Here is a 27,412-nt window from a genome sequence, read left to right as displayed (position 1 = left end):
GTGTTTTGTCACTTTTAATAATATATTAAAGAGAAATTTACTTTTTATAAATAAATATTACAAGAGGAGTCAGATGAAACCATATCTACACAGCAAAATCGCCATTGTTAACAAAGGTCAAATTAACTCTCACAGTGTATATATATATATACACTGATAATGTACAGATCATATATATACACTGTGAGTGTTCATTTGACCTTTTTTAACACTGGAGATTTAACTCTGCATGATAAAGTGGATTTCTGTTTCACATGGATTGCTCGGATGTTTGTAGTCATGCAGAAACATGAACAATAAAAATAATCGATTTTATGGATGAAAATGCATTTCATTGATTTAGAAGCTCATATGTGTTTATATTATATTTTTCTCCCATGGGTCTCGTATCTCAAAGAAACACAATTTAATTTAATTTATCTACAGACGAGCTGGTTGATAAAGTCATAGAAATGGGCCTTTTACATTTCAGAATGTATTTACAGTTCATAAATGACATTTCACACAATATCCAAAATGTTTCACCAAATAACATAAATAATGAATTAAACAAACATGTCAGTAGTTTTCTAATTACACATAGGTTTTCTTTGCTCTGCATAGGATTTGTACACATATTGAACCTGTTTTGACTATAATACTGTTTGTACAATGTAACAATAGACTGTAAATGAAAAGAAATTAACAAAAGTCTTTGGCAAATGTGCTACAATCTCTCACCTGTAAAATATAAAATAAAACCAAAGTTTTATGTAAAACGCGAAAGTTAAAGGGGCAGTTCATCCAAAAATAAAAATGGCAGTTTTTAATCATCCTTATGTCATGTCAAACCTGACTGAGTTTCTTTCTTCTTCAGAACACAAAAGAAGATATTTTGAGGAATGTTGAAAATCTAACAACATTGAACCCCAAAGACTTCCGTTGTATGAAAACAAAACCACTGAGACATTTCTCAAAATATCTTCTTTTGTTTTTGACAGAAGACAAAGTCAGATACAGGTGAATAGATAATGACAGAATTTTTTCTTTTTGAGTGAACTCTCCCTTAAAGAGTACATGATAAACTGTGAAATGTGTGAAATTGCACTTGTTGTAAAGCATTGAAGTCATTCTGTCTAACTTGTTGTGTTTTGTTCCTCAGAGTTCTGAAAAGTAAATCATAAAGTGAATGACCTGCGCTCGACCCATCTGCACGACCGCAGACGTCAGTAAACAGGTTTGAAGGTTTAAGTGCTTTATCTCATCAGTAGTGTAGATGTATGTATCTCAAATGCTTCAATTAAAAATGGACCCGATAAAACACACTCGAGACCTGAATTCTTCAATTATGCTCTTAAAGAATCAAGATTGAAGATGTTCATGAAACAACACAACCCTTAGTGCAAAAACATAACAATGAGGGGCGAATTCACGCAACAGAGCCACCGCTTTTGTGCCTCATTTCTATTCTGTCATTTCTGGTCATAGAAAACAAACACAGTTTAAAGACAGATGTCTGTTTACATCAAATGATGCGGAAAAATAAGGACAATTGTTGCAATAGAGATTATTCGTAGAAGCTCGCTGTAGTTGAATTAGTGGAGTGATGCTATAAATTCCCCCCTGAGAATTTGATACTTAATTTCATGGCGATCAAAATGAAAAGAACCCATTCATACTGTAATGTCCTTCATGATATCTTTGCGATTATATATATGTGAAAAAATGAAATCCAATAAAGTTGATCTTCAATCAGGTCCTGGACAGACAGCAGATCTCGTTCACATTTGATTGTTTCTCACATCTGCTGACGTTGAAGGAGAGCAGTTCAACTGTTTGTTTTGTTGTTTCCATGCTGAGAGTTTAAGTATATGTGGAGGAATAGGAGGAAACATGAAGATTTGAGTTCTTGTGTAGGTTTTGATGTTCGGCAGTCATGCGTTGGATTGAGTTCTCCAGGTTGTCAGAAAGACTAGACACGTTCATCCAGAATGATGCTGTTTGCAGGTAATCGTACGTAGATGCACACATATGATGTTTTGCATTTGGACGTACACTGAAACATACAATGTCTTGACAGCATATAAAACATAAATAGTTAAAAATGAAAATTGCTGTAACCTTAATAAATGTATCCTATGACAGCGGTCTATACTTTGATATTGTACATAACAAGAACGACCCATAGTGCCCAAAATAAACTTGCATACGAAAACCCACAAATGTGACGTTGGTTCATTCATGAGGACAAAATAAAAAACATTAGAAAAGCAGATTTTCATTGTACATCTTATAAAATCTTATTTACCCTCTGTCTTTGAACTATACATTTATTGTTCACGTCATTTGCGTTCTCCCCGATGAGGCTTGTTTAAATGGCTGTCAAGACGTTTTTCATCCTGATTGGTCTGTCCCTCGTCACATGACCGCGCGAAACCACTGCATGTCCAATCGGCTTCATCTCTCACACCGGCAGAAGATGGAGTCCAAATCTGTGGGCGTGTCGCCTAATTTGGTTTCCATGGTAACTAGTGGCGGTCATAGGCAGTTGCAACAGTTGGGGGGGCGGAGCCTCTGGATGCACTATAATAATAGGGGGAACCTGAAAGTTAATAAGAAAGGAACGTTCCATTTCAATACAGCATGAAAATCCTTGTGTTTTAAGACTGCTGCATTACCGTCAATCAAATCAATCAAAAACATGCAAATGTATTTGTTTATAAAAATGGTTTCTTTTACTACATGATTTGTCTTTTGATGACGATTGGTGCTTGACACCGTTTCTCTTTGAGTAACTGGTATTTTAAAAACGACTTTGGTCATCGTGATGTGGTTTTGTACGGTAGACGGTGATGATGATACTCACTCAATAGCGCAGGGTTACTGAATCTCCAGGCTTCATTGTAGCTTGTGTACTGTGGATGGCTGTAGGGATTCCCTGAAAACTCGCTTCCTGAAACGGGACGGACACAGATGGGTTTGAATAGGTGAACTTTAAGTGATGCTGTTACTTTAAGTAATCAGACGGGTGATGTTGTTTCAGAGATCTGGAATATATCGAAATCAAAGCCCATTTAATGTGTTAGTTTGAGCTCATTGGCTGCAAAATTTCATTTGCAGATCTTCTGGACCACTTCATTGTTTAATCAATCGAGGTTTGACGATCTGGTTAAAGGTTTCCTGCTTCTTAAAGCAGGACAGGACCTGATTGAGTCCCTTATGGCAATTTCCTGTTGGAGGGACAGTTAATGAATGTTTGCCATTTTTCAAGCATCACCAGTCAGAAGCTCGGACCGATTTGACAGAATTTCTTTTGCATGGTCCTGAAACTTTTCTCTCTGATGGGTTATTCATAATGTTTGAAATTAGTTTTGTAGACAAGTTTAAATCGAGTTTCTTTATAAAACAATTTTCTTTTTCTGGAAATGGTTTTTGGAGTTTGGCAAGAATGTGACTGGAAAGCAGCCAGCAGATATTCTTCATGCATTACTTCAGCATCTCAATTAAGATGAGAGAGAACGACCAGAGAGTGCTTTGACAAGAGAGGGTGGATGATAACTTGAATTAATTTTTTTCATATGTAACACTGTGTTACCATTTTTTACTTTATTAGAAGATGGTGAACATCTTATAAATCATAATGATTATCCTTTTCACATAAATATGTTATTTTGTTTCCAACACTATTTCATCCCAATGTTGGGTCAAAAATTGACGAACCCCAAGCGTTAGGTTATAAAGTAACCTGCTTGATTTCCAAACCAAAATTCTGGGTTGTTTTAACCCAACCGTTGGGTTTGTTCTTGTTTGTCCCAATGATGGGTTGAAATAATCCATCTTCTTTTTTTGTTGAGTGAAACATTCTCTTCCCATCTCAAGTCCCCGTCATCAGAGAAACACTCACCAGGGACCATTCCAGCCAGTGTGGATGTTGGGTAGCTGCCCTGTCCTGTGGGAGGGACGTGAGGTGGATATCCAGGTAAGGTTGTGTTGGCCATATCCCGACCTGCACACACATACAAACATACACATCAATCTGACATATTTCATTCAAATATTTTTTAGATTTAGATTTACACATTTGGCAGACGCTTTTATCCAAAGCGACTTACATTTCATTATTTTATGCTATTCATTTGCATTAGAGTATGTGGACTCTTAGTAGTTAGTTGTTTTAATTTAGATATTTTATTTTAATAAGGTTTTAATTTTTTATTAAATTATGTTCAAAAAAAGTTTCATTTATCAAAGGGTAAACTGGAATTTGTGAATGTGTAATTTAAAGTTTTCAATGGCCTAAACAAGCAAACAACACACAGCCGAAGTGTTTTTGATTAATTAATTGTGAACTCATTCAACCTTGATTCAGAAATAAATTTTGCTTTAATTAATTTAAAGAGATTTGAATCAGTTTGCGGCCATGCGTAGTAAACGTTGCATTTAAGGTTTTGCTTCATATCACATGTGACAAACGCATCAACCAGATTTGAAGAAAGAAACGTGTTGTATGAACGAAAAGATGTTGAGGAAAACCGGCCCGTACCGGCCTTTTCTGAACAGCAAGAAGCTCCACATTCAGAGCAATAATTGGGGATGACGCTTGGCTGTCTTTCCCAACAGCGTAAAGCCCCGACCCGGCCGAGAACCGAAGCCCACCCTCCTATTCTGACTCATGTTTTTGTTCAGGAGAGAGAGAGGGGAGAGAGGGGGGGGGGGTTACTGGGGACGCTGGGGGAAATTTGGCCATCGGTTTAATTCTAATGAGCAGGACAGTCTGTATAAAGCTTTAGAGTTTAATCCTGTGTGTTGCAGAACAGGACCGATTTGCCAATGACTTGAAAACATGCGGCACAATGAAAAGGCTAAACAGCAGTTCGGATTAATAGAGATTAAGGTAACTAAAATGTGACCCTAGACAACATGACACGACTCTTATGAGTCCATTTTTATAAATTAAGATTTTCTGAATGAATAGGCATTCCATTGATGTATGGTTTGATAGGATAGGACAATATTTGGCCAAGATACGACTACTTAAATCTCTGGAATATGAGGGTGCAAAAATACTTATACTTGTTTCACTTATGGTTTGTGTTTGATGATCGGTCTTGCTAGTGGCTAATAATATAACTGGTTATTTTAATTAATTCATATTGTAAATTAATTAATAAAAAACCAACACCCGCTTTGAAGTTTTTTGCTATTTTTATTAACTTCCTAAATTTTACCGTTGCTCAGCTCCCGTAGCATCATGGGACAGAGAAGTAGTTTCCACCTGATGCACACTCACAAATCTCGGCGTAAGCACTAGTCCATCCAGGTATTTCTCGTCTACTGTTTTGTGCTTACTGAGGTTTTGTGCATACTATTCATGACGGAAGTAAGCTATTTCGGACGCATAAGCTACTTATTAGTCAAAGATCTAAAGTCAAAATTTATGAGTATTTATTTAGTCATGCTGATCTTCAATCATCTTTTACATTTATGCCTTTGGGAGCTTTTATCCAAAGCGACTTACATTGATAATACCATTCACTTGTGTCTGAGTAGTTACTCGGATGAAAATCTTAATTCCAGCTGTCATGAATCTGAACACTTAATTATTACGAAATAAAAACACACACTTGATCTCTCCCTGATGACAAACACCATCGACAATGCTCTCTAAAGATATGTCCCTCTCATCAGCACCAATGTGAGCACAAACGCACACACAAGTAAAGATGCACATCTCTGTTCCACCTATTGAGTTTCTATGTTCGTCTCATCTCAGTTGCAGAATTTAACATTGAGTCGTATTTACTAAAATTCTTAACTGAAATTCTCGTGAGCAACACATTAAAGGGGCCACACTTTAATGTGTTGGACATTCATTCACATTTGAGTTTCTTGGCTTAAAATTGCTTGGCAAGCCACGGCAGCGTTTCTAAACTGTGAAACTGAAATCAGGGTGACCTTTATTATTAACTGGAAAAGTCAAGAGGGTCGGAAAACACTTGCTTCGACACCACCGCCGTAGTACCTTCACCACAAACAGGGACACGTCATGTTTCCAACATGGAGGCTACAGGAAACTCTGACCTCTATTTTCTACAATCAGGATGCAGCGATTTATCACGAGCCAAAAAACCTCGGCACCCCAATTAATTACGACTAAGCAAGGGATGTTTGGAGAGCCAAATTGCCCTAATTCCCCGAACAACGGGTGAAAGTCGTCCGTTATCAAATGTGTGCTCAAAGGTTAGTTTGCTTTCTGTGAGGAGGGAATGAGCATTAATTTGGGTGACTGGGAGCGTGGTGCCCTCGGGTGAACATGGGCACGGCCGGTTTGACAGGACTTTAAGCCTTTTCCTAGGTGGCAAATTCAAAACACATCCGAGCATCTGCACCGAGCTTAAAGGAATCAGCGAACCATGTTTTTTTAAACGCTACAGTAATACACGTCATTTAAGATCCAGTGTTGGGAAAGCTACTCTCTTCAAAAATGATTCTTGACACTTGATGCGTCACATGATCTGTTATATGTTTTATAAACTAAACAATTTTTCACTTAAATGAAACATGAATGTTTCTATTCAAAAGTTTCTTTATGAAACCACTCAGACCAGCATGTTTCTTCTATCAAACATCTTTTTTTTATAGTGTAATATAATGATTCTATCAAATATAATGTGTTATATAATAAGTGTTTTTGTAGGGTTACCCGGAAGTTAGCACCGCACTTGTTCCCTCGAATCAAAAACATTTGCATATTTCCCATAGACTTTCGGAAGATCGAAAAAATAAGCTCTGTGATTAACAACGGTTGATGATCACGTTTTGTCTATCAAGATAATCCTAAAGCAGAAATACAATTGGCAGAAGAAAAAGCTAACACGATGCTATAAACAGACTACACTTAAGGTTGCTCGATGTCAACGTCAGCACCACCAAGCCTCCCACAACTATTTCAAACTTTATTAAAAATGTGTACCCTGGTAAATTATTACTCCGTGAATTAATCTAAGTTTTAAGAGATTTGTGCCGTGTTGCTTTATTTGTGAGCTGTATATGCGTGATGGTGTCTAATGTCACCGCTAAAGGAAGTAGTTACTTTTAGCAACTTGTTAGCAACCGCCATTTTTAAGACACAATAAAGGCTTTAGAAAATCATAATTGGGTTATACCCATTAAAATAATCCACATGGAGCGATGGAACCAGAAGTCGTAAAATGGCAGCTCGCTTTCGGGGGTTTTGCATACAAAAATACATCACCTCTGAGCCTCTCAATTGTGTTTTCTTGACTTTCGGAATTGTTGAACATTTGTAGGTCGAGCGGAGGACACATAAGATCTCTATCGGTGAGGTTTTCACAGTTCACCAGGAACCTGCATCTCCTCTGGCACCGACCGCTTCATGAATCATTCATTTCTAATAGATTATGCAAATTCCTCCGCATATAGTCAACAAGATCAATAACTGCAGGCATTTTAATTGGGGTTGGAAAACATTTTAGGGATGAGCGTAATCTGTGTTTCTTTTCCCGGAAAGCATCTATTCATCTCAAAATTGGATCTCGGCCCAAACAAGTGGGAATCATTTTAATGCCGCTGCCTGCCTTGAGTTTCGGTCCGGTTCATTTATCATTCATCTCAACTCTGATACATACACATGTATATACGTTTCATTTTTATGTTCACATTTTTTATTTAATTTTCACTGGTGTTCAATGGATTTTAGTTTGTTTAGAAGTGTGTTTTTTAGTAATTTTCCCAGTACATCACTGCGAGCACGGACCGAGTTTGTAAACGCAGAATAAGCTGTTTGGACAGAAGTAGATGTGACAATATGTCCAAATGTGCTCACAATAATTGATGAATACAGACAAGTACACAAAATCTGTTCTAATTTAGTTTAAAGATACTATAATCTGATAATTCACATTACACATGAACATTCTCCACAGGATAACAGAAACATCTCTCTCTCTCTGTCAGCAGGCACACACACGGCAAAGGCTGTAATGACTTCCGCATAATTATGTGAATTTTAATAAAAGCGTCTGTGTATTTATCTTTGACCTGAAGATGGTGGTGGAACTGTCAGTAAACTTCACACATTTCACATTAATAACTGGCACAACAAGCGCGCTACATTTTAATTAACCGTCCCATCGTTTATTATTAGCGGGAGCGAGACAAAGAAACAAATACGGCACGTCGCCTGTCCGCCGTGAGCAAATGATGAATTTGCTTTTGTAAATGCAAAAACTTGACACCGTTCTGAAGCCCAGCGCTGTGGAGGGAACCAACTGAAGTCGGTTTCGTCATGTCTGTTATAAGACCGGGTTTGAAGGATAAAGATAGGTTGTCAGATCATTGTGTGTATCTTCTACACCGCAGACAGAATGCACACAGGATTAAAGTTAGTGATCTTACCTACAGGGTAGCTCTGTGACACGCTGGGGCCGAGGTCAGAGGTCGCGCTGGAGGTTTTGACTTCGTCCAAGCCTGCGTTCATTGCGGGGAGACTGTACTCGCTGGCCTGGAAATACAGAGGAAAACACTGAGCATTGATTGAAAATCTTACTACTAAAATCTAACACAATCCCACGACAACCTTGAACTATTTCACGGGTTGGCTGATTCGTATGATCGCGGACATTTTAGTACGATCTGCTTTTGTGCCACAAATTGCGTTTTTATTTTAAACGTACTTTTAATTGGATTCACGTTGTACGAGATTAGACGAATTAGCCACCTCGTAAAAATAGTAAAAAAATCTCACATTTATGTTTATAGATGTAGAAGGGCTCCAAATGTTGTAAATATTCATTTGTTGAAATCCTTGCACTTAAAACCCACTTTAGAAATGACACGGGAAAGATTTATGACATCGCCACCCCCTTTCCATTCCAGGCATGCTCCTCAGACCGTGTCAGCAGATGGGGGGGATTTTTCTCCTCTCACTCTTTTGTTATTTAATGAGATGAGACTTCCGGCGTCTGCGTGTTGAAAATATCCGTCCATAGTAAATTTGTGTGTGTGTCGCAGGGGAGGTTCCTGACCTCGTCGTGTCTGTCTCTATCACAGATAAACTCTAATTGTGGGCTACAACTCTTTGCGGCGGCCTTGCCTGATGTTTGCCTCTTTTCGGAGGAGTCCGTGGAGCAGAACGGCCCTTTTCTCATGCAGATGGGAGGAATGGTAAAAGGGTCGAGCACATGGACGGCAGAAGTGTGGGAGGAGAGTCTATCACGCTTAGCATCTCTAGAATGGCTTTTTAATGCCTCCAAACACAAGCACGACCCTGGCTCTGTCTCAAAACCTGATGACCTCTCTACAGAAGACTGAGGCATCACAGATGAGCTCCTAACGTTTAGATAAGAGTAGGGACATCCTAAAAAATGCTGGGTTGTTGCGATACGTGGTTGGGTCAGGTTTGTCAATATTATACCCAACTATGAGGTCAAACAACCCAACATTTTTTTAAATGGACTGTCAAGGAAGAATAAACATTTGTTGGATACTTGTTATGATAGCATTCTTATTTTTTGTTGCTGAAAATGTAGCCCTGTATTGAACAATAATTAAATCTTATTGAAAATATGCTTTTTTATTCAAATGTAATCTTAGCAAGGAAAAAGGACTAAAATCTTTAAGTAAAATGAACTACTTTTCCCAATTAATCTTTTCTTTTCATGCCTACAAGGTGATCATGATTTCACTATAGTAACTATGGGATTTGGATTATTCGTATTAAAACTATGGTTGTTTTCATAACCGTTGGCTTAGAAACAAGAAGAGCACTGGCTTTAGTTCAGTATAATTGAGTGTCTCTTGTGTTTTATATGTATTTTCTGTTTCTGTAGAGTTTATCATGTCATGTAAGTTTTAGGGCAATTCCAGCGTTATGGACGTGACATTAAAATTTTCAGAGAAGGAATTTGTTCACGATTATATTGAACCATCTCATTATATTTCACAGAACCCTTGTTGATAGAGTCTAAACATCAAAAAATGTCATTCTATAAAAAAAGTAAAAAAAAAATGGAAATAAATACGCATTATGGATGTGACAAAATAAGGATGCATTTTTTGGGAGACGATAAACTTTGTAGGATTTCTGTAAAATAAAATGGCCAATCCTGAAGCAATAATGCACAATGAATGGAGAAGGGATGCCTCTTTACAGAACATCAAATAGTTCTTTATATAAATTTTCATTTGTCCATTAATGATTAATATGTAGCGTTATGGATGTTACAATCCTGAAAATGGCACTTACCTGACTATGAAAAATCATCCACTAAAAAGAAAACAATTTTGGTTCATGGTAAGGTTGACATTTTCACGAAATTGCCCATTAGGTTTTTATTTCACTTAAGATGCTGCTTATATAGACATTACACAGCAAGCTTATTAGGTCTTGGAGAAGTGCCACATATTATAACCGGACAGAGATACAACGGTGGTCTACGTTAGACTATTTTCTCCTCTTATAGAACTCGCTCATTTCTGAATAATATTGCTTTAGATTAAAACTGATTTTTCCAGAGCGCTCCTTTCCTCCATTTCTCCCTGTAAAGGCTTTCCGAGTTGCCTTCGTCTTTTTCTTCCCTCCTTTAATACCCCCTCTGACGGCCTTTGTGATTGCGAGTCATTTCCAATTCATTTTGGTATTGATCTTGCAGTGAAAATCAGTTTTGTAATTAGCTGCAAATTAGGCTTCTTCTGGAGGTGAGCGCTGTCGGCCTGATGAATCGCTGGAATAATGGCCCCCGATCGCCCCCAAATTAAAATGAACTCAATTACGCCGTTCCCTTTGCTTTATGGCACCGACTCGCTCTTTCGGGGGAGAAATTAATCGTCACTTGTTGTTTAATAGTCTAACGAAAGTAAATAAAGGTTATCCATTATAATAAATCCGACACTTTTAATAAGAAATTGTACATACAGGCTCTCAAATGCGTGCGTTTGTTTATTAATATTTATTAACGCCGTCCTTTTGTGTGTGTTTTTCCACGTGTAGGTTTTTGTAAAGGGGGTCAGACGTGACGTTGCAGGAAATGACATCGTTTCTCATATTCTCACGTTTGCGGGCGGTGAGTGGGTGGTGGATGCTCATCTCGTGTTGTTTTTCCAGAGAATGTATTTTTATTTCTATCAGAAAATCAATAGACCGAGGGAGTTCTGCTCTTTGATTCTCAATGCATCTTCTGCTCCACTACAACACCAACGATTATTGTTGAACATCACGTGTACGCCTAATAGAAACACACATTAACAGAAAAAAACTGCACTGTATGCATCCTTTCTCACATAGAAAATACTATAGTATACTATGGTAAAATTGGTACTATGGGAAATTATCGGTATCGGCTAATAAATGGTCATTTTTTTATGTCATTGAATCGCGGATAATAAAATTTAGGTACAGTATGTGTAGATATGTATGAATGTATAAATATTGGAACAATAGCATATTGTTTGATGCCCATTGTGTTCTGAGACCTGTTAGATCTGTGGCTGTTGAGAACACTTTTCTGGGTTGCACTTGAAGAACATCTTTAATTTGTTTATTAAATAAACATTATATCTGAAAGTTAAAGAATCTTTAACAAGTCTAAAGTAGGCTTGGTACAACATTTTCAGGGGAAAAACATAACTAATGGTAACCTTTTTTCTGCAGTCAATGTCTTCAAATAAAAGCAGTTGTCCACTTTCTGACGTTTTTTTCAACCTCAGAATTTGTTGTATTTACATATTAGATGGTTTACAAGCCGATATATCGGTTATCGACTTCAAGTGTTAATGAATTATCGGTTATCGGTCAAAATTTGCATATCGGTGCATCCCTAGTTTAAACCCAGTGGTGTTCTCGTTTTAACTATACTAAATCGATAACCTAATAAATATTTACTATGGTAAAATGTAGTAAAACCATGAACCTTACTATAGCTATTGTATGCCACAATATTTTTTGTAATTTACTGTATATGAATGTGGTACTCCGTGTACCATGGTATACCAATTGTAGAGGTGTAAATAGTCCTTAATATTACCATATTTCCAATTTTGCAGCCACAGACACGAAGATCATAATCAAGGTCACTCACCTGCTCGGGTTTGATGTGATCTGAACTGGGAAACACGTCTGGGAACGCCGGTCTCTCAAACACTCGGTCCAGGGCTTCTAACTGCTGCTGTGTGAAAGCGTCGGCACGGAGATGTTTCCTCAAGCTCTCCACGCTGCCCTGAGAATCACTGCTCTGCACAGAACCCTCCGAACCATCTACACGGAGAGAAAACTTGTTTGAAAGACTTTCCAGTTCTTCAAATTTTTCTTAGGTTATCCGAAGACATCTTCTGTTTTGTAAAATGAGGCCTCTTTTCAGATAGATTTTGAGAAGACAAAACTCCTAGAACAGTCATTTTTTAGGAATGTAACAATATTATTGATATCATGTTATTGCAATAGCAAAAGTGTCTCAATGTTATCGTGGTCACATGACTGTATGAAACGAGAGGTTTTCCGGGCCTAACATAGAGAATGTAAGAAAAAAACGATTTGTCAAGGTCCATTTGGTGCAATAATTGTATTCTATAAAAGGGTTTTTTAGGTCATTTGACCCATTTCATGCTATACCTCCAAGCAAAAGTTATGATGAGAGGATAAAGAGAAGTGGCACGTTTCCAAGTCCCTATTAATTTGACCACATGTGTTTTTGCACATTTCATGAGCTTTACTAGGATGCTGTCGATCCATCTAAATGTATCTAAAAGTGCATGTTTACATTTACAAATTGTGTTTGAAGTAAACTGTCCATCTCGCATGCGAGCCATGTAACACTGATTTAATCTAGTCTCTTCATTTCTGAACCTGCTGTTATTCTTTCCTCTGTACCTGTTAAACAGCGCTTCACAAACACCGCACTTCTTCTCGCTTTCCTCTAACCCGATTACCTTCAGCGAGAGTGTAAAATTCCCTCGGCTCGGCCTCTTTTCTCACCCCGGAAAGACGCTTTAAAGCACCTTTAAATATCTTCACATCCTGCGCTCTCTGGAAAGTCGCGTCTCCCTTACAAATCTGTCACTTTAAATTTGCGGCATATTATGTTCTCTGTGAAGCCCACAGGCCTCGTGATGTATGATATGCAGTGCCTCTATTGATCGCCCCAGAGAGAGAGAAAGAGAGAGAGTAAAGCCGGGTCTCTGAACCTGTTTTAACCGTCCTTTACAAACCCTCCCATTGTTTCTTGACTGAATAAGTGAATGTCTCTCCTTCTCTTTGTCTTTATGGATATCCTTCTTCCTCACACACACCGATTTGTATTTGTTGTTTATTAGATGCTCATTGAATGAGCGGCGACACTACAGGATTGCATGCCACATGTCTGGCACTACTGTCTATGATTTTCTTACTAAGAGAATTTGTTTGTCCACATAAAAAGCAAAAGTGCTGCGCGTTGTGACATAACCAGACAGTCATCTTTGATGTCTCATGTAGAGTCAGTGGGTGTGTTATTGTAGATCAATGTGATTTCACAGTGCGTCTGGTTATGTTACAGTTTAAGATGCATTACAAATGCTATTTATTGCGGCTGTTAGCGAGCATGTCATATCATGCAACCCAAAGCCTCATGAGGAATGAAATCTGTTTTGATAACGTCAGAAAATAAAGAGCTTAAATTGTGTGTATGTGATTTAGCATCAAGGGAGAAAAGAAAGAAAGAAAGAAACGGGTCAATAAAGAAGAAAATAATCGAGAGCTGTAAAGATAGAAATAAGAAAGAGCAAAACAGATTGAGAGTGAGAAGGATGGAAAGTAACAGCCAGAAAGTATGAAAGAAACAAAAGAAGAGAAGAAACCGAGGGAAAGAAACAAGAGCGAGAAAGATTGGAAGAAAGAAAAACGAAGGAAGAGAAGAGAAGAAGAGAAAATGGATTGATGGAGTGACAGAGTCTCAGATGAATGAGTGTCCTGGCTCATCGTGTCTCGTCTTGAGCTCACATTTTTCACTTCTGCTGAATTCAATTGATCAATCATGTCTGTCTAATGGCTCCATTTCAGCTGGTTATTACCACCGAGATCGTCACTGTGACCTTTTCTTTCTGTACAGATCAGTGTTTCACACACACACACACACACACACACACTGGACTCTCTGTGTGTGTGTGTGTCCTACATGATTTGATATTTTGTAAAGTAACCGTGAGTGGTGATCGCCTGAGCAGAACTCGCCATCACGATGCTAGGGGTCCTGTGGGAAGTCGCAAAGGCGTTAGTGGTTGCCGAGGTGTTATAAAGTCTTATACTGCCTCTGACGAATAAACAATTTAAGCTAAAAAAAATTTGTTCATTTTAAAGCTGTACATTAAAATGTATATTTACATTGAGGCATTAAGCAGACGCGTTTATCCAAAGCGAAAACAATAAAGGAAACAATAAAGTGATTTGTCAATAGTCTAACTGTTTATTTTTGTGATATTTACTAAGGCAGATTAATTATTTTTTTAATGTCTGTAGCGTTGAAAACACAAAAGTTGAGTTTAATTCTGCATCCAAAAATTTTAATTCTGTCAAGAAATTATCCCCCCAAGTTGTTTCAAATCTGTATAAACTTCTTTGTTCGGTTGAACACAAAGAAAGATATTTTGAAAAATGTAAGCAACTGACAGTTCTGGGGCCTGAAAATGAAAATGGTTGTCGAGGGTGCTCCAGAAATGTCTTCTAAAATCATAAAAGTATCTTATTTTGTGTACATTTGTACCGAACAATGATGCAATAATTTCTTTCTAGTCAATGATGTCCCAGAACTGTAAGTTGCCTAAATTTTTCCAAATATCTTTCTTTGTGTTCAACCGAATAAAATACATTTATACAGATTTGGAACAACTTGACGGGTTGTAATACATGACAGAATGTTTATTATTGGGCGAGTATCCCTTTAATCTTGATTGAAATCACTCAACCCAACTTTATGCTCTCGTGATAGTGATGTTGGCTTTAGCCGTGTGTTTTTCCCCCTGCAGTCTGTTAAAGCTGACGGTTCTGAGCAGGCGTTCTGTGTGGACGGCTCCCGCGGGGCTCTTTGAGGTGGAGTGGGTATTTGCACTATCGGGCGCAGGGGTAAATGAAGTCATTAATTAGGTGCCATTAGGGAGCTGAGGCCACAGACCTGATCAATACAACTGCATCTGTCATTTACAGCAGTGACAACGGCTTCCTACACACCAATAAACAACGCACGCACATGACTATTACTGCATGGACTGCTGTTTGGCAGTAGCGATCACTTTAAAGTGATAGTCATCATTTGCTCACCCTCATGTCATTTCAAACCTGTATTATTCTGATGAACACAGAGAAAGATATTTGGAAGAATGTTAGAAGTTTTCATTTCTGTGAGTTCCGTAGTACTCAAAAAACATATGAACAAAACATATATTAAAACAATTCCTACTATTGTAGTGGGTGAACTGAAAATTGCAAACATTCTTAAAAATATCTTCCTTTGAATTTAAAAGACATTTATTTAGTTTGAAACAACCTGAGGGTGAGAAAATGATGATAGACTTTTCATTTTTGGGTGAACTAGCCTATTTAAATGGATGATTGAAATTGTTCGAATTTATATTTCACAAATTGGACGGCTCGAGAATTATTGATGAATTGCTTTGGGATTGTATGGTAGTGATATAAATACCCCAAATTTTCATCTAATAAATATATGGTCACATAAGAATATTGTGCACATGTCATTTCCAATGCATTTATGACACTTTTGTTGTTTTGTATCTTGACAGGATCCCTTCACCTACATTGAACGCAGAAGTGCAGAGTGAATATTCTGCGTCAGGTTTTTAAGGACACTAGGGTGAGCAAATGATGTTTTTCGTTTTTACCTTAACTGTCCCTTTAAGGCTCTTCTGATCTTTGCGCTGTTTTTTTATTAGGTTCCCAAAGTAAAGTGCTCAGATACGTATTTGATCAAAGCGGCAGCAGTCCGTTTTCTTCTCATTAGTGCTTATGTAACAGCTTTCACCTGGAGCCTGAATGGCGCGCCGTGGAGCCGCTGGCACACAGTTGCGATGTGTGCTGCCCCGCTGCTGTGCTATTGATCGGCGACTGAGTGGAGCGGATTCCTTCTGACATGAGTCAGTATAAGACTGAAGTAACGAGGGAACGCGCTCTATCAAAGCAGATAACACCACAGGATTCACACTCACAGGGCCTGACCTCATGACACAAAGACAGAGAGAGAGACTAGTGTTATGATGCGACTAAACTAGACCTCTGCCGCAATCATTGTTATATTGAGCAAACTTTCTCAAGCCTGCATAAAAGTCTTTTTTTGAGGTAGCTAATTCGAATGAAGTTGTATGATGCAAAACTTACAAGAACGTTCGCTTATCATATAAAAGCAAAAAATAGCCTAGCCCCTAAAACTCTTTGTTAAACACTCAAAGAAGTCATTCAAATATGTGTTTCCCACCTGATCTAACAGAAATTTGTTTATAATTTATTTTAAGTGCAATATGAAAAATCAACCTCATTTTAAAAGCATACATTAGCATTGAGTGTTTGACTAAATGAATGTGTGCTATTATGTGACAAATGGTATGTGTAATTGTACCATTACCTTTAAATCTATTTTAATTTTCTTTATACATTTATGTAAGAACTTCCTGTTTCAGTTTGAACTTCCTGTTTGAACCTTTAACAAAATACAGCCAACAGAACATTTATAACCAAATCAAAATGTTGAACAAATGCATTTCAGATTTAATTACGTTTGTAAGATGTAAAAATAAAAATGAATCCGGAAGTGCACCTGGCCCAGTGTTTACATCTTGTGAAGTGGTCTATATTTATACAATTCTCTCCATACAGGCGTGTTAAATCAGAACAGCATGTGTACGTACAGGAGCTTACAATCGGACCATAAATGGTCATGACAATTATTATTGTGAAGTGTTTTTACATCTAAAGATTAACCGTACATTCCTCGGCATAAACACAAGCGCTTAGTTGAACATCCCCTGAAAAAACCTACAACCTCAGCTGGAACTGCACCGGATCGGTGTCTGGGGTTGGTCGGTGTAAAACGGCTCTCATCTTTTTAATGGCCTGTTCTTATCAGACAGCTGTGAAGGGGTGGTCGTGATGAGGGGGGGGGGCTCGCTGTGGATGTTAGATGTTAATTTGCGTGGTAATAGCTTTTCTCGGCGGAATTGCAAATTCTCTTAAATGTCACTTCCAGCGTCGCAGCTCAGACAGCCAGAGTCCGTGTGGATATCAGAGCTCTCTCTCTCTCTCTCTCTCTCTCTCTGTATCGTGCTACTTTTAATTTGCAGTAATACAGTAGCGCTGTCAGATTAATGGCTGGCGTGACACCTGTGTCCCTGCGGCCGCTCTCTCAGATTCGCCGTGTACATAACGCATGTCACGGCGCATTATCTCTCTGCTCGGCTCGTAATGGGGCCGGCGTCGGAGGACGATGCTGACTGCACGCTTACTGTAAGACCCACAAGAGCTCCTGGACTCTCTTGGCATGCCGCCACAAGCCGGGCCAAAAACACACAAACCTTCTGTCTGTATAGACCATCTGTTGTTTTACACTGGATATTGCGTCACTTTGTTGCTGTTGTTATCTGTGGGAACGTCTACACTATAAAAAAGCTGAGATGTTTCAATCCATGGTTGGGTCAGACATGGGCAAATCCAAACCTTTGGGTTTACGTTACTCGAATATGAACATTTTCTGTTTATTTATCCTGATTGTTGGGCATTTTTGTCCCTTTTCTAGTAGAATCCTTTGAATTCCCAAAAAACAGAAGTGTTGGGTGTTACTAGTTACTTAATGATTAGTTACTGTAATTGAATTACTTTCCCCTTGTAAAATGTAAAGTAAGGGATTACTCTTTTTTCTGTATTTAATTTACAGTTACTTCTGATGTAATAGAGCTAAACAGAGTGAAATATATCCAATAGTCGAAATGAAATAAAAATTATAAGTCTAATTTTAAAATGTATGATTCATTGTATCCTTCTCAAATTTGTATACTTTAGTCATTAATAAGAATAATTTATGTAGTTATTTATTATTTATTTGAATGAATGAATTTAATAAGCTGTTTCATGTCTATCCTTGAATCACTTCTTATCAAGGTTGATGTAGGATATAGAAGTAATTAGTAATAAGTAATTACATACTTTTTGGAGAGAGTCATTTGTACAGTAATCTATTTACACTATTGAATATGTCATTAGTAACTAGTAATTCATTACTTTTTCAGAGTAATTTACCCAACACTGGCGGTAACAGTCATGGATGATGCAGATGCAGCCCATGAGAGAGTATTGTCTGAGATTTGAAGCATCATGGGATTTCACAATCTATCTTTACTAGATGTTGCTGCCGGGAAGAATTTTAAAGCCTCTTTAACTGGCGAGAGTTTGTGCTGCTGCAGGTTTTTGAATCACATGACCATTTGTGAAGTTATACATAAACCACTGCGCTTCTCCTCTTCCTCGTCTCTTCATCCTCAACACCCTTGACAAATCAAGAAAATGGCCACCTATCAAGAGGATCATTTAAGAACAACAACCCTCCAAACATTCAGTCATCCTAGACACGCACACAGCCAGTTGTGTTGTGCTGATGTCTGATTGCAGGAAAATGATTCTCAACGCAACACAAATGACTGTAGGTGTGATCACGGGAACAGCGGTTTCCCGCCGCAACTGCTGAATGTTCGGGCCATATCAGCTGTGTGCCATGTTTAATATTTTCATATTTGGGTAATTTAACAGCCAGTTAATCCTCTGCTATCAACCTCCTCCACAGGATTAGAACTCCTCTTTGAGTAAAACCAGAAAATCTAAAAATACCAGTTCATCTCAATGGAAGTTCCTCAGATGGCGCGTTTAGAAGGACGTGACCTGCACGACGATCTTTTGCTTCTAGGCACGGCTTTCCTGTATTTTCATATTTATGCATTTGTTTTGTCCTTACAAGGCCTGAAATTGCCACCAAAAAAGTCATTTAACACTTAAAATAAAAATACTTGAATGACCCAACAGACATTTAACCTCAAACCAGGGCTGGTCTGGGTAGTTGACCCTGGCATTTTTTGGCCCACATCGTGCCTCCACTATTTCTGTCGACGTTTTAAGAATACGTCCATCTGAGCGCCCAAAGTGTCCGTTCCGGCCCATACGTTAGCGGCCAACCGGGAATACACCCGGTATGCCAGATGGCCAGTCCGCCCCTGCCTAAGACACCAGCAAAAATCTCATCACTCGGTGCAGCTGGTAAGTCCAAAACTTCTTGTCTTTCTTTCATCGTTTGGCACTTTATCATGTTGTGTCTAGTTTAAACACAGTGAGAAACAACCTTTGAAATTTGTTTAGTATATTACTCAGCCATAAGTCTGAATATTAGTCATCCTCATCTGAATCTTTAGGCACAAATTTGCAAAAGGCACAAATATTTGAATTTTTGTTTTGCGATTTATCATCTCAGAAATCAAACTAGTTGACGTTGTGAGCTTCATTCTTCTGATTTTGCATGATGCATGTTGTAAAAAAATGTTAAAAAATAAACGTTTAAGCATTTACGAAGCTCCGCCCCTAAACCCAAACGTCACTGGTGGGTGCAGAAGCAGATCGTACAAATGAGACACCTTGAAAAATAGTTAGATAAATAGATGAACTCGCTGCTAAAAATAAGATCCATTGTTTTTTGCTTCACACATCAGATGTAACCTGGTGGTTCTCCAAAATAAATCGCAATGTGGAGCAGACTTTATGCCCCCTGTTAAAGAAAGAACCGGGGGGGGATCTCTGGGCTCTGGGTCCTCTTAACGCTGTCGTTCTTGTTTGAGTGAGTTTGTTAGTTGGCTACATCATCTTGACATGTAATTACTGAAGCTCTCTTAATCACAGCAGTGGATTAATAACACAGACTCCTGTGGGGGTCACATCAGCACATCAAAACCCTCTCACACATGTGAGAAATACTGCAACCATTACACCTTCAAGGGCAAACTGCTTAGAAAATTGGGTGCCAAATATAAAATCCATTTAAACTGGAAATTTAAAGTGAATAATTTGTAATTCAATGGTACATGGACTGTTATCCACACATTTATAAAATAAGTAATCAATTCATTATTCTACATTAAATAAAAAACATAAAATACTGATCAGATGACATTTACATTTAGTAATTTAGCAGACGCTTTTATCCACACGTGAAGTTCAATTAAAACTGTTAATAAATTGATTAGTTCATGCAAATCTCTCCAAAATTGCTGCAGGTTTTATATAATAGAAAACCGCAGACCTACCTGCATCTCGTTTCCGCTTTTCTCCGTTAGAGCGGGCTATACCCAGAATTCCATTGATGGAGTAAGATCCCACGGGGTCGATAGATGAACTGGAGACAGGAGGAGATGCTGTACTGGGAACTGTGGAACGAGAGAGGATAAAAAATCTAAACTCTTGCCATGTGTTTAACTCTTGGCACATCAGTTACCAGAAAAATAGTTTAGGGCTGTCAAACGATTAATCGCGATTAATGGCATCCAGGTTAAAAGTTTTTGTTTACATAATATATATCTGTGTACTCTGCATAATAATTTGGTATTGATAAACACAAAACATACTTGTCCATATATTTAGAAAATATTTGAATAAACCAATATTTAAAATTCTAAATAAACATTTGTTAATTGTTATATTTTTCTCAAATATATGCTTTCATGTGTATGTCTTCATAAATACAAAATTATTATGCACCGTACACCGACATATATTACGTTATCACAAACTTTTATACTGGATGCGATTAATCACGATTAATCATTCGACAGCCCTTAAGCAAATGTGTCAATTGTTTCCCAAAATATATCAGGGCTCAACAACAAACACAGCCCGATGAACCGGGACCGGGGTGGGAGGGGCCATTGGACGGAAGTATCGACAGCAACCTATCAGGTGATAGATGTGATGTTGCACTCTTACATCATGCACACATATCAAAACATTTCTGTGATCCATTGAACACAATTTAAATTGGTCGCTGGGGTACTGTTAACCTGACAGATTTGTTCAATATGCCGGGTATGGAAGAAGATACTTTGAGAAATGTCTCAGTGGTTTTGTGACAGTCAATGGGGTTCGATGTTGTTTGGTTGTCGAAATTCTTTAAAATATCTTCTGCAGAAGAAAACACACTGATACCAATTTGGAATGACATTAAAGTGAGTAAAGTATGGAAAATCAATATTTCCCAATTGTCCAAAAATGTCCGGTAGTCTTAATGATGTGATCTTACCTATAGTGTGTCCAGGGGTGGAGAGAGACGATCCGTCTGGTGAGGGGTGAAACGGCTGCTGGACCTTCGTTCGAATGATTCTGCGAAATAAAGATGGTTCATGACTCAACAGAACTCCGGAGTTTTATTCTGATAATCTCAGATTTACATCTCAGACGTCTGAGAGCAGATGGATCTGACAGGACATAATCGAAGATGTTCAGATTCTGTGTTAGCCGAGCGAGAAACACGCTGTTCCTTTAAGGTGAGAAATATTGAGGATCTCTCTGAGCTCTTCTGCCTTCAGTGATCTTGCAAACAAAGCATGAAATCACAACATTTCACCTCAATAATCATCCTTACAGCTCTCTCTCTCTCTCTCTCAGTTCCCGAGGAGAGCCTCAGGCTTGGTTCTAGTGTGGATGAGGTTCTATTGATCTAGACTCGAGGATAAAAAGTTCTGAATTAGCCACATGGGTACCGGGATGCAAATGGAAAGCTATAAATTATATGTGACAGGAAAGCAATAGTTGCTCAGTGCGGTGTACAAGCTTACGCCAGCATCTGAGTCCGTTAATCTGAACGGCACTTTGGGAAAAGGGCCCGCTGTCACGCTCATTTGTAAACTTTAGATCCATTCATCACTAATGCCATTTATCCTCTTTCAGCAGACATATGCAAACAAACACATAACAGAGGGCTGAAGCATCCATGAACCTTGCTTCTTTGTGTATGTTTTAGGTGGCTTAATGGATTTTACAAATACTACAAATGGTGTTTGAAATAAAATGAGATTATTAAATCTATTTATGAGCGGGTCGTGTTAGAAAGATGTCACCTGAGGCACACAGTAAACCATAAGAAAAATGACACATGAGATCTCTCTAATGTCTCAGTTCTTTCTCCTAAACATCAGTGAAAGCAAATGGAAACTTTCCTTGAGTCTCATCTGAGTCTCAGATATTTATTCTTAAGAGAGTTCGAAATCTCACAAATGTGTCTGTCAATAGAGTTTCAGAAGAGACGATGTCTGCAATCAAAAGTCAATATTATTGAAGATCTCAATATGAACTCAAACATTTCTCATCAAATTTACTCTAAAATCTACATTTATTTGTCACCTCCACCTTCATGTCTCTAAACAATAACACTCTCATTCGTGTTTGTTTATAATGCTCATAAGCAATAAGTATATACTTGCATTCTGCATGCAAAGATAATGTGTTTCCTGTGACATATCGTTCATTTCATGCCCCATGAAGATTATCGATCGTAAAAATATTTAGAACACGCAGCGATGACAGATCCTATGCAAAGCACAAATATATAAATCCATTAAAATGCTTGCGCTTGTACTATTGATATCTGTTGGAATAACCAGTGGCTTTAGGACGTGTCCTCAGGCAGAGCGAGAGAGATCAGACAGAATCTGCTCTCCACCAGTGACAACATATCAATTTGATATTTCATTTCTCTCCTTTGAAACCAGTGCCTGACCCCTGCATGGCCTGGGGAGAATAAATCTGCAGACTTTATCCACAATCTATGTTTCTCTCATTGAATAAGTCATTTGGAAGAGTGAATTAATATCTTGGCTGTGTCTGAGAATCCTCAGAAGAAATATTAAAATGACTTTACAAGCGTATCGATAATATTGAGCGGCATTGAGGAGGTTTTTGTAAGCGTGTGGTTTCATTGGCACTTGTTGGTTGTGGAGACAGTTTAGTACAGAAACACGGTCATGTTTAATAATGTATGTTTAAGAAACATGTACACACAGTTTATATACATACACATTGAGTTTAGCTCTTTTTCTTATTGCATCGTAAATCATTATATTATTGAATAAAAGTTATCAACAAAGTGTTAAAAAATATCTTACTTTTTCTTAAAAATTCATGAAGTGACTTACTTATTCTAATATAATCTATGGAAATACTCTTCATTTTGCTGTATATATTATCTGTAATAGATTGCTTGTTTTTGCCTTATCAAATGATTAAGGACCACCTCAGGCATGAGTATACTAACATACTGCTAAATAAAATCTAGGAATAAATAGTGTGTCATTAAAGTTAAATTATTCCAGAATCACATCCATTCAAATTTTAATTTTCCTCATAAACAAAGTCATACTTTCTCTTTCAGAATAGCCAAAGTGAATTCAATTCGATTTTAAAGACGTTTAAGGGGCTTCTGTAATTACATGAACGAACATTTTGAATTTATCTCACAAGTTCATGTCAAAAGACGTTCAAATGGCCCTTTTTAGGCGACCACGAGGCATGAAATGAATTTTTTTCTTGCCTCCTCTTCTCTTGTGTGGGCTCTTCTATTCTTTGGCGTCAGCTCATTAAAATGTAATGCAGAGTCTGGTTTTATGGAAGAGTGAATCTTAACCAAAGTTCAGCCTCACTGCTTCTTTTTACCGTTTTGATTTTTTCCACGCAGGTCTAACACGCCACCCTGAACCACCATTTTAACCAATTATAAGGATGTAAATAGGATCATATTGGATTATAGATTGTGCATACTGTAGATTTTCCCCATATTGAAGCCTAGCTGTACACTAGCCTGCTGGACGTCATTCCAGCTCGGAATTCAGAAACCAGACCATACAAAAACATTTTCATTCAATTGCATTTATCAAGAATTTACTTTGCTTCGCATTTTTCTTTCAATTATAGTAGCACAAATAAACATGATTTAGTCTTTACTATTTATCTACGTGAATGTTTTGGATATATATTAAACAAATTGTGAGGCACATAAGTCGCCAGGTTTCTCGCAAAGGTCGCCTGGCAAACTGTCTTCCAAATGATGGCGTCGTTTTTCTATCCTTGTGGAAAATAAAATGAAGAGAAGATGAACACTATAAAGTGTAATTGAGGGGGCTGTGGCAGTCTCTTTTAGATCACCGTTCATTGATCGGTTTTCACTCGGTCTGATAAGATTTTATAGGTTTGGTCTCTGTCATCGTTGAGCTAGTTTGCAGCAGAGGATTGAATTACAGCCACAAGACCACCGGCACAACGCCGAAAAACAAAACCTTAGTTAACTCCAGCTACTGTATAAAAATACTGAATATATAAAAAACGAAACATATGCATTTATGTCTTAAATAATAAACAATGTACGTTTCTTTTCAAAAATTATTTCCTTCATCCATGCATGTTTTTCCCCCTCTAATGTCATTATTAAACATATCCAAATGATGTTATATGATAAGCATCATTATTTCTTTTTTTCATTCCATCATCATTTCAGGATACAGTTGAATAGTCTCAGATTTGTTTATATATTGAATTCAGGACTTTTTGTCGTTGTTAAATCACCTGTTTATGGATGAGACGCTGGGGACCGTGTCGTTGTCACAGATTCCATCCGCCAGCAGTCGGTCCCGGATCTCCCACGCGAACATGGTGGGATTCTGTCTCTTGTAATCCGCTATTTTATCCACCACCTTCGGCGTGGCCACTTTGGGTTTGGATCCTCCGATCACTCCAGGTTTAATACTCCCCGTCTCATAATACCTGAGGAAACGAGAACCGTCTGTTATTCATAACGTGACCAAAACTAATAACCACAGGACGATAAACGACAGCTGCGTGTTTACGAAATTATGAAAATGTTTAACACCGCTCATAGCAGCACTGTCCCGACATTATCATGTATGATTTGCGCGGACACCCCATCTGGTGGGTTTACTTAGTTTAATAATACTTGAAATAAATTGACACAATTTCACGTGTCTGGAAAAAACTGGTCTCAACGAGATTCTTTAAAATCTCTAATCACATGCACTTGAGATGTGTTTGGGCAAACAAATCTATTTATAACCCATTGTATTTAATCTATAGCCAGTGCAAACTCATTAGCATTTTACATATTGACCTTATTATTGAAATGGGCCCTGTAATCAGATCCTGCTAACAAATTGCGTTTAATAAAATCATTTTTAAATTGAGAGAAATTAAACATGTCTCAGCATGGCTGTGTTGGCACGTTTCTTATAAGTAAATGCGAACTATTTTGTCTGATTTGATTGAATTATAGACATGAGAAGTCAAAGTGAGATGTAAAAGACCTATTTCTAGAAAAAATCACAGATTGTGAATTTCCTCAGGCGCATTGCTAAAGTTACCACAGACAAGAAACTACTCGTGGTTAAGTATAAAGGAGAACAAAATGAGCAGACAAATGTGGAAATGTGCAAACTTATGTCATTCCAAACTATGTGCTGCTAAAAGGTTAAATGTTGTATTTACTCTATTAAGATGCATTATGCATTGCTTCTACAGGGGCGTCTTGGAGTAAAGATGTTGTTTTGGGGGTCTCACCTGCCCAAGATCTTGCTGACGCAGCCGTGACTGACCCTCAACTGTCTCGAGATGTCACAGGGCCTGACCCCTTGGTGCGCGAGCTCCACGATTCTCTGGCGCACAACGTCAGGTAAAGGCCTGCCGTTCACGAACATCCCGCCCAGCTGGTTCACCCCCCCATGCCCTATACCGGAGACAACAACACCAAACCACCAAACCATAACATTACATACAGCCCGTCACTTATATTGAACAGCAAGTGCATTTTTTTGATAATGCATGATATTAAATCATATTACTTATATTAAATCTGTACAGATGTTGTATGAGATATTAAAATAATTATACGTGCTTATCTGCGTTATTTTCATTTAACGAATGTGCAATCCAATCAGATATGCATATGCGCACACGCATCATTAAAATATATTGTCATTGGCTTTTTGTCCTACTGTCCCTTAACGATTTAGTTTAAACACAGTAAGAAAAATATTTATTTGCATAATATAAACGAATAATAATAAGAGCTTTTTTAATCCACACGAACAGCAGCATTTCTAAGCGTTTCCTATTTTTTAAGAGAATTTGACATTGCTCTGTAACTGTGTGAAGACTTTGCTTTCTATTAAATTGCTATTTTTTTGTTAATGATTTTAAGTGCAGGTGACGCACGTTAAACACACCCGATCGTATATTTCTGTTGAGACAATGCTTGGGTTTGTTACTCGTGGGTTAGCGATTAAATTACACGAGCATTTATTGTTTTCATTCCCCTGGATATAAATAATTAAACAGTTATGTGTGATCGCATTACATATTGTTGTAATGTTATTCTCTTTTTTTATGTGTAGTTTTTAATTCAATTAAAGCTCACAACACTATTTCAGAAACATTTATCAGTCTGCTTTAAATATTTTAATTACTACGGAGATGAAAGTGTAATTTTAATCAATTTAAATATTTTGTACTTTGTTGGCGACATGAAATAAATTATTACAAATACCCTGACAACTATTTTGATAGCTTTATATTCAATTATGTTGAAAAAAAATATCTATATATTTTATATAGTCATGTTTGTTATCAATTTCCTTACCAAATATATTTAAATTGAGCTGGTTAATTAATCGAGTTTTTATTATCATTTTTAATTGTAAGCTATTATTTTGTTTCAATTCATACAGTTATGCTATTCGTTCTTCAATGGATAATGCGCACTGTCTAATTTTGACCTTCTTTTTTTCATTCAGCCTTTAACAAATGCTTTCCGTTGATGGTCTAAATTGGCTATTGGATATATTCTTCAGATAAACTCCTGTGGAACTCACGGTGCATGGCGGTGAAGTGGTCTGCCTTACAATGAATATCCATCGGATAACAGAGAAAAGACAGATAATCAACTGAAGTCGCCGTCTCGTCTTTCTTGCACGAATAACAACTGAAAGAAACGAGGATATGTAACGTGAATCCAGCCAAGGACGAGGAAACTTCAGAAAGTTGCAACAGTCCGTTCAGTGCCAATGGACGGAGGATTTGTCAGGTGTCAGTCATGACCGCATGCTCTTCTAGGTCAGAACGAACTGTTATCAAATGAATGCTTGTTTAAATGTTTTGGGCATGCATGATTCTTTCAGCGGTCGATGTCCAGAATTCGTTCCGTCCATTCGGTTATATCCCGGTGGTTTCGTTTAGCAGGCGCAGGACTGTCGTGGTTCGTTCTGCGCATGGATGACAGATAGCAGAACCATTGGAGACTGCGGGTGTCCTGTGTCTACCTGTCCTAATAATAACAACGCGATTCGTTTG

General features: G+C 37.8%; 1 protein-coding gene across 1 annotated transcript; it reads right to left on the bottom strand.

Moving 5' to 3' along the window:
* pax2b (paired box 2b) lies at positions 1–27,412 on the bottom strand. The gene is made up of 10 exons (XM_056770997.1): positions 26,935–27,412; positions 25,625–25,790; positions 24,620–24,817; positions 21,306–21,385; positions 20,317–20,436; positions 12,078–12,253; positions 8,398–8,503; positions 3,884–3,985; positions 2,846–2,932; positions 1–2,581 (listed from the first exon to the last, which is right to left on the bottom strand). Exons 1-10 carry the CDS (start codon positions 26,975–26,977, stop codon positions 2,508–2,510), a joined length of 1,152 nt encoding a protein of 383 aa, XP_056626975.1. The 5' UTR covers positions 26,978–27,412; the 3' UTR covers positions 1–2,507.

This window comes from Triplophysa dalaica, chromosome 17 (assembly GCF_015846415.1).
Source record: "Triplophysa dalaica isolate WHDGS20190420 chromosome 17, ASM1584641v1, whole genome shotgun sequence".
Classification (NCBI taxonomy): domain Eukaryota; kingdom Metazoa; phylum Chordata; class Actinopteri; order Cypriniformes; family Nemacheilidae; genus Triplophysa; species Triplophysa dalaica.
This window is presented reverse-complemented; position numbering and strand designations above follow the sequence as displayed.

Bases quoted from the DNA above. Each gene is read 5' to 3' on its own strand.
- pax2b (XM_056770997.1), bottom strand. From the start codon at position 26,977: ATGGATATTCATTGTAAGGCAGACCACTTCACCGCCATGCACC. The intron at 12,254-20,316 runs GTAGGTCTGCGG...CTCTCCGTGTAG, and splicing joins AAAGCGGAAACGAGATGCAG to ATGGTTCGGAGGGTTCTGTG. The intron at 2,582-2,845 runs GTGAGTATCATC...ATTAACTTTCAG, and splicing joins CAGTAACCCTGCGCTATTGA to GTTCCCCCTATTATTATAGT.